Genomic DNA, 8,645 nt, shown 5'->3' with positions numbered 1-8,645 from the left:
TTTGTCAGTTAAAGCCACGGCCATTCCGTTTAAAACATACAACCTCACCAGTCTTATTGGTGTTAGATCAGAAAACGATTAGAATGTTTGTCAGTTAAAGCCACGGCCATTCCGTTTAAAACATACAACCTCACCAGTCTTATTGGTGTTAGATCAGAAAACGATTAGAATGTTTGTCAGTTAAAGCCACGGCCATTCCGTTTAAAACACACAGTCTCACCAGTCTTATTGGTGTTAAATCAGAAAACGATTAGAATGTTTGTCAGTTAAAGCCACAGCCATTCCGTTTAAAACATACAGTCTCACCAGGCTTATTGGTGTTAAATCAGAAAACGATTAGAATGTTTGTCAGTTAAAGCCACAGCCATTCCGTTTAAAACATACAGCCTCACCAGTCTTATTGGTGTTAAATCAGAAAACGATTAGAATGTTTGTCAGTTAAAGCCACGGCCATTCCGTTTAAAACATACAGTCTCACCAGGCTTAATGGTGTTAAATCAGAAAACGATTAGAATGTTTGTCAGTTAAAGCCACAGCCATTCCGCTTAAAACATACAGTCTCACCAGGCTTAATGGTGTTAAATCAGAAAACGATTAGAATGTTTGTCAGTTAAAGCCACAGCCAGTCTATTTAAAAAATACAGTCTTATTGGTGTTAAATACAAAGTTTAATGGACAAATTCAGAAAATTCAACTTCTGAACAATGGCTCATACTAAAACCCCCCCCTCTCTCTCTCTCTATATATATATATATATCCATTAATACTTTGATTTATTTTCCATGAAGATATTTTATTCAATATGTATATCGCTTTATGAACAGTGTTTAGGCTTAACTATAAATGTTCATAACTCTTAAAATGGCCAATAAACAAAATGGGTGCTTTTATAGCCTAACTCTTACAATCAAGTTTTACTTTGGCATCATGTAATTACCATTGTCGGGTTAAATAATAAAATCCAAACGGATTTTTTCAGGTTATGTAAAATGAAATGAATAGTAGTCGTCACTGAATATGGAAATAAACGTTAGCAAAGAAATGTGTTTATATTTAACTCTATAAATAACTAGAAAAAGATAAAAGACGGAAATTCAATAAGATTAAAATAAAAATAACTAAACTAGAAACTGATTTTTGCGTTTTATTATAATTAATAATCTAATAGTAGCGTTTTCGCATTTCGCCTTTAATGCGTATTACATTAATATGGAAGAAAATAAAACACAGAAATATGTTTTTTTTCTAATGTCATAGAGGTCACAACTGTCAAACAATTGACCTTCATGTTTTTTTTTGTTTTTTTACCTTTACAGGCGAAGAATGAGCGACGTGGAAAGAGACCCCGCCCTCTGGCGGAGATCGAGGAGGGAAGCGTTCTTTTGTCGCGCCGACTCTCTTCCCGCAGGTTGTTCAACTGCATTTCCACAAGGGCGAGAGAGGGAGCTGCATTCGACTGTCGGGGATTTTGTGACTAAACATTGCATGAAAGAAATACTTGGTGGAGTTATTCCTCTTCATATGAGTTTATCAGACTTCTGCAATCTTACAGAAAAAGAACTGAAAACTGAGCTTGGAATCGAAAATCCAGAACAAAGAAAACGTATTTTGACAATAATACAGTTAGCGAAAGAGCTGGAAAGAGAATCGGAGGTAAGTAAAAAATATACATGTTGTTTTTGATTTATAAGATGCTTTCTCACTAGCCAAAAAAGGAAAAATGTCAAATATACAACCAATGTGAATGCCGTTATAAGTTTAAAACTAAAATAAACTGTTTAAATAAAATGGAGTTTCAGGAATATATAGTTAAAAGCCACACTGAGCAAGTAGCTTGATGTTATGGTGGCTAAAGGTAAGCTTGAGGGCCTATAATACTAGAATTGTTGGTTCGATCCCTGTGGTGGACGCACCTCACTTTGTCCATTGTGTAGCTTTTCATTCAAATAAAGAAACAAAATGTAACGTTATTTTGGTAAGCTTTTACCAATAATAGCGGAAAATGAAACACTTGATGCTAAATAATTCTGCTTTCTTTCATGTTATTGTTGACTTTTCTAAAGTCTAGACAATAGTTCAGTGCTATATAGATTTTTGACCGAAAAATGTCACTTGTGCTGATAATTGGCCAGGTGTATCTTAGAAGAGGAGATACTAAGGGAGTCAAGCGATAGCTCGGTTTTCGAATTTCCCTCTGGCTCTATTGAAGTGGTGCGGGTAATATATGTATATCTTCTTTTGCCTTCGTTGACCAAGGAGCCTCCTCTTCCAAGCAGAAGGAACTGATGCTCCGACGATTGAATGCAGGACCTTCCCAGCATCAGTAGTAGAAAAAGATGGAGTCGTCTGGACCGTTTAAGTCTCGATGATTTGATGTCTGACGTTGACAAGGTGCCAGGCGGGACTCCATTACAAAAATGAAATCTGGGTCTGACGTGATAATAGCTAATATTTCTAATTAAATGGAATAACACCAAGAAGGAGGCATATGATCATCACCACAAATTTCAACTGTGACCACTTTGCTGCCTCCAGCAACCGTTTTATTATCTCTTGCTAATCAATAAAGAACACGGGCATTATAATTATGACACTCAACAGCATTTAAGAGTAGTCATATAGGCGGTGGGTACTTCCAACTGGTCGCTCTTCTTCTGGTCAATAGTTCTAAATTAGAGTGGCTACGCCTAAACCTTGGGATCTCTTACCTGACCGTTTTACTCATGTGTCCATATTGAAAATACCAAAATACCATATACTATATCTGATAAAAACAGGACCCATCACGGGATGATGCGTAGTACATGCATATCTAGGGTTTATTCATTCTCACTTGTCAGTATAGCGCGCTTATGAATAAATACCATTAAAAATCCAGCCACTACCACAACAGAAACAGTCCTTTTCAGATTCTAAATACTTTTCTGAACAGGGCAACATATTAGCAGCCAAAATGTAGGATAAAAATTAGTTAGAAATTAGTTTCTATCAATTGCTAAAATAATTTCATAACTAATTAATAATTAGATTTAAATAATAGGATAGGTTGCTAACCGTGAAACGGTTCACATATGATCATCACAACTACTAGCTTTTCATGTACTTTGATAATGTGCGTGGTGATCTGGAAAAAAATATACATAAGGACGAAAGGCTAAAATAACAACCTTGGCAGGACATTACCTATTATATATATTCATTGATATTCTCACCTAAGTTTTTTATTATACTGTTATTTTCTTTGGTGATGTTTTTCTTTATAATTTCGGGTATATTGGATAGGTGTAAACCATTATGTTATATGATATATGCTTAGCTAAAGATATGTGTAACTTGTTCAAATACTGATTCAGTGATAAAAAATATTATATTTAGTTATATTCTATAAAACAACATTAATAATATATCACGTCGGCGTGTTTTCCTCTTGGTTAATCATTTTCTTGTTTTTACTCTTCACGTGGAAAAATAAAAAACGCATGGCTTGGTGGTTAGGGCGCTCGACTTGCTATCTGCGGGTCGCAGATTCGCATTCCATCACCGAACAACTCGCCCTTTCAGCCATGGGAGCATTATAATGTGACGGTCAATCCCACTATTCGATTAGAGTTGTCCAACAGTTCGTGATGGATAGTGTTGACCTGATGCCTTCTCTTTGGTCTATCACCTTTACATTAGAGACAGCTGGTGTAGATAGCCCTCGAGTATCTTTTCGCGATATTCAAGAAATAAACAATTAAAAACGTTTTCATGATCTTAACAAATCTCTATACGTAAATACTTTTTAAAATGCCTGCCCACTTTATTAACTCCATCCTCATCTCAAATAATGTAGTTGTCTTGCTAATGGCTTGGACTTTATAGATTCAACAAGACGCCAGTGTGTGTTTTTGATTGCATTCGTTGAAGTGTATAGTGTGCAATTAGTTCATAGGCTTAAGTGGAAAATCACGATGATATTGAAGTTCATTCCAACTACGCTTAATTGAAGTAAGACCTGATGCCTGAGCTGACCAGAAAAGACACTGAAATCACTCCCATGCTCTTTGAAGAGAACCTATGTTGGTAAATATGAGTTCACTAGATTATTGTTTCAGAATGGATCTTGTCCATGCATAAATGTGGAGATGTCGATTTGTCCACCTCACCATGTTAAAACACCGTTCAAGTACACTTTGGGTGTTATTAGCCGTTATGCAAAGATCAGATATCACAATGCTTGCCAGGGGAAATATTCAAACGCTATTGCACCATCCAACAGTTCTAATTGTGAAAACAACACAAGTACACTTAGGTCCCTCATTTGTTTCTCTTTGTATTTTTAATTTATCTTTACTAAAAACAGTATGACATTCCACTCAAAAGATGATACATGATTCCAGCTAGTCATTTTTCATAGTTTGCACTACAACTACCACTGAAATTGCTTTTCTGTTTGTATTCAATATCAGATTTGTCAGACTAACTGTCAGCTACAATATGACACGTTTTGTAATTTCCTGCATATGTCATAATTGAACATAATCAAATCCTTATCTCTGTTGAAGGAATTGGCCAGTTAGGGTACAGTCTGGTATCTGTTGCACTTTGTAGGTTTATCATTTTTTCTTGGTAAATCACCAGTGATTGGTTGTCATAGTTTTTCTGTTGCAGATGCATTCCATATAAATTGCAACCACTGAAGGAAGTCTTTGTGCAGTCAGTCCAAGAAATGGTCTTTGAGAACCACACTCATGCTAGACACGCCCCTTTGAAAGTCAGAAAATCCTTGCTCTTACTCATTGTCTTGAAGACTAATCACGATTTACTGCACCTCTGCTTATGAGGTTCATGCAGTCACTTGATATATCATATGATTAGTGTATATTGCATGTGCAAGTAAACAGACTGTTCTATAAGTATGTGTGTGTGTGTGGACTGTCAGTATATAATAAGTAATAATAAACATTAAAACTTTTGAATGTTGTGGATGTAAAAAGGCATTGCTGTGTATTTGAAGATATTCTAAGACATTTTGAAAGACTGATATCAGATGTCTCTGTGCAGTCAGTCAAAGAAAAGGTATTTGATAATGACACAATGAACATATAATTTTACCCTATGTTGTTGAATTATTCAACTGTAAGTGGTAGCATTAATTTTTAGTGAAGAAAATAGTCATTTTACTTTGATTGTTCTACATTATTAATGTTAATTGTTAATGCTTACATGAATATTTTATATTTCTCAACAGTTGTATTTTCATCAGTTAATTAATATTAATTACTGATCAAAGCAAGCTATCTACATAGACCAGAACTAAAAATTAACCTAGCATTGAATATACCTAATTTAATATATGGTTCTTATGTTTTTACTTATAATTATTAGAATTGTTTCACAGAAGAACTTAACACCAGTATTAGATCAGTGTTTTACGGTTGTGTTTAGGAGCTTATGAGCAAATGCATTTTGTAGTTATGTGTAAGACATAGTTAACATTTTTGGAAGTGTTTTTGTTGAACGCAAAGCTGCACAATGAGTAATCTGCTCTGATCACCTTAGGGATCGAACCCCGAACTTTAGTGCTATAAGCCTTCATACTTACAGCTGAGTCACGAGGTGTCTCTTGGAAAAAAAAGAAAACAGACAATTCGACGTAAACTCAAACCAATTATTCTGTGGAATCAAATTAAGGTTCACCTCATTTTACAATTTCAGCAAAATTCAGGATCTATGACAGTGTTTTGGATCTAATTGATAGTGTCTACTGATTATTTATTAAATAGCTTTCAAGTAGAGTTGTTATATAACTTTCTGGAAAACATTCACAGAATTTTTCCTTTACCTTATGGCATTTGCAAAAAATATAATAGGTAATTATAATTCTTTGTAACATGACTGTGCCTAGTTATTCCACTTTATTTTTTTCTTCTCATTCCACAGCCTACTTTGTTCAGAAAGTAGGTCATTTTTTGTTATGTTTAGCTCATGATCTCAGGTCTACATTCTATGTGAAATCTTTGCCATGGTATACAAGCTTCTGACATCACAAGAGACACATACTTAGAAATAAATATTGTCACATAAATGTACGAAAATATTCGCTCTTAAATCTTTACTGTAATCTCTGTCAAGCATGAATAGTTAGGTCACGTTTGTAGTTACTTACTACATGAAATATAAGCCATCAAGAGGTACTTGCAGAAAGAATAAAAAAGAAATAAAGTGTATGCTTTCTGCTTTCACTTGAACATGCAGTCAACACTCTTGATATTGTAAATAACTATTAGGTTTCACTGTACTTAACCTCATAGAATCGAAGTAACCTTGAGAGAAACCTCTAGCAAGTCACTATATCTAGAATACTCTTATCATTTCACAGAGCTTTGTATATTTTCTACAGACAAAAAAGATCAACACTGCACGTTGTTTCTATAACGAGAAAAAGCAAGGTCTACAGGTTTTGTTTCTCGTCATTCATACCAAGTGTTATTAAATTATTAATTAGTATTTTTTGTTAGGAAAAGACAGATTTAATTTCTTTTTGTCCTAATCACATGGAACTTTGCTCTTTTTTTTTAAGTGCGAGGACTTTCAAAACTATGTATGCCCATATAAACCGAGCAACAAACATAGTCAAATAATTTACTGATCACACAGCCTGTTGCAAATGTTTGCCTTTCGTGTTACAACACATCAGTAAGAGCTCTGACCTCTCCTGCTCCACTCCTTCAAGGACACTCTCCGGTTTTTTTTTAGCATGAGCTTTTGAGCAGCTGGAAAGTATTCTCAACTTGGTTTGAACTCTTTAGCTGACCTGTGACACAGGCGACCAATAAATATGAACACGTGGCCAACGATTCATATTTTGCTTAATCTCCGTTTATGTATTATTATACCGCGTGTAATATCATATGCAATAATTACTTTTACAGTATCACAGTTGAAATTTATTTTTGCTTTGTAATTTTTATAATTTTAGTTATCTACAATCCTTTTATATTACACGAAAAAAATCATCATATGCGTTTTATAAAATGACTTATGTAAAAAAGTTTTCTATACATTTTCCTTCGATTTGTTTCCAAGTTTGCCCGGTTTCACAAAATATTACTTCTCATCGACAATCAAGTATAAGCTAGACTGAAATGCAATGTATTCACTCAACCGTTTTGTAGTAGTAATTTATTGGTATTTCAATGTCTTTTTCACGTTTCCATGACTTTATAAAAGTCAGTAGGGTGAGAAAAGTTAAACAGATTTTATTACAGTAAAATCTTCCTTTATCAGTTCCCACTTTATCCTTCATGCTAGACGGGCACCATCTATCATGCTCCTTTGAATTAAAAAAAAATCCACGCTCTTCTCAATTTTCTTGCAGACTAATCATGATATGACTAAACTTCTTTGGTTATCGAGTCACTTTTTACCTCTAAGTGCACAAACATGCATAAAGCTTCGTAAGAAGAATATAATGACTTCAAAGTGTTTCGAAAGAAGAAGAATGAAATGACTTCAAAGTGTTTCAGAAGAAGGATATAATTACTTCACAGAGTTACAGTCTGTCCTGTAAATCATATTAAAACATCATTTACAATAAAAAAGTATGCATCAAAGTAATGCACACTGAAACATTATTGCTACTGTTTAAGTGTGAACTACGTTTGTGTTTTAGAATCTTCATATCCTCCTAAGTAAACATTTTTTTATTGTATTCTTTACCGCGAACCATTAGAAACTACCTGACGTCTTTCATTTTAGCTACGACGGTTTTCAGGTGATACTGAAATAGTAACTCGTATTATTGACACGAAAGCTCAGGTTCCACGCGCTTTAGAAAGACTATGAAATGTCAAAACAGGTAGACCGTACACTAAGCTCATTCTAGGCTCGGCTTGTTTACACATCTCTCTCTCTTTCTTGAAGTAAAAATTTGTGTGAAAGATGTTTGCACATTATTCGAGTTTCCTCACATAAGCATATTAAGGAGTGTTGCGCATGTCGTGTCACGTGACATGCTTTTGTTCTTAAAAAACCTTTTCTATCATATTTGACGACTTATATAAAGGTGTGTACTTTATTATCCAAAAACTGTAAATAACCACAAATATGCCAACTTTTACAAACCCACATTACCTTCCCTTCTTTATGTAATACAAATAAACTAATTGCAATTGATGAATATATATATTATAATTTTAATACACACAACAATATAAATTACAAAATGATGAATATGTTATCGTTCAAGTATACACAACAACCTATACTACAAAATGATGAATATGTTATCGTTCAAGTATACATAACAACCTATACTACAAAATGATGGATATGTTATCGTTCAAGAATACACAACAACCTATACTAAAAAATGATGGATATGTTATCGTTATTGTATACACAACAACCTATACTACAAAATGATGACTATGTTATCGTTATAGTATACACAACAACCTATACTACAAAATGATGGATATGTTATCGTTATAGTATACACAACAACCTATACTACAAAATGATGGATATGTTATCGTTATAGTATACACAACAATCTATACTACAAAATGATGAATATGTTATCGTTATAGTATACACAACAACCTATACTACAAAATGATGGATATGTTATCGTTATAGTATACACAACAACCTATACT

At 33.9% G+C, this 8,645-nt stretch overlaps 1 protein-coding gene across 1 annotated transcript in view; it reads left to right on the top strand.

Moving 5' to 3' along the window:
* LOC111085019 overlaps positions 1 to 8,645 on the top strand; it is an 84,050-nt gene that overhangs the window by 31,046 nt on the left and 44,359 nt on the right. The window contains exon 2 of the mRNA XM_022381967.1: positions 1,317 to 1,653. Coding sequence (XP_022237675.1) covers positions 1,317 to 1,653 — 337 coding nt within the window. The remainder of the gene's footprint in view (positions 1 to 1,316; positions 1,654 to 8,645) is intronic.

The sequence above is a fragment of the Limulus polyphemus genome, unplaced genomic scaffold, assembly GCF_000517525.1.
Source record: "Limulus polyphemus unplaced genomic scaffold, Limulus_polyphemus-2.1.2 Scaffold205, whole genome shotgun sequence".
Classification (NCBI taxonomy): Eukaryota; Metazoa; Arthropoda; class Merostomata; order Xiphosura; family Limulidae; genus Limulus; species Limulus polyphemus.
The sequence above is the reverse complement of the archived record's forward strand: the minus strand, read 5'-3'. Positions and strand labels throughout refer to the sequence as shown.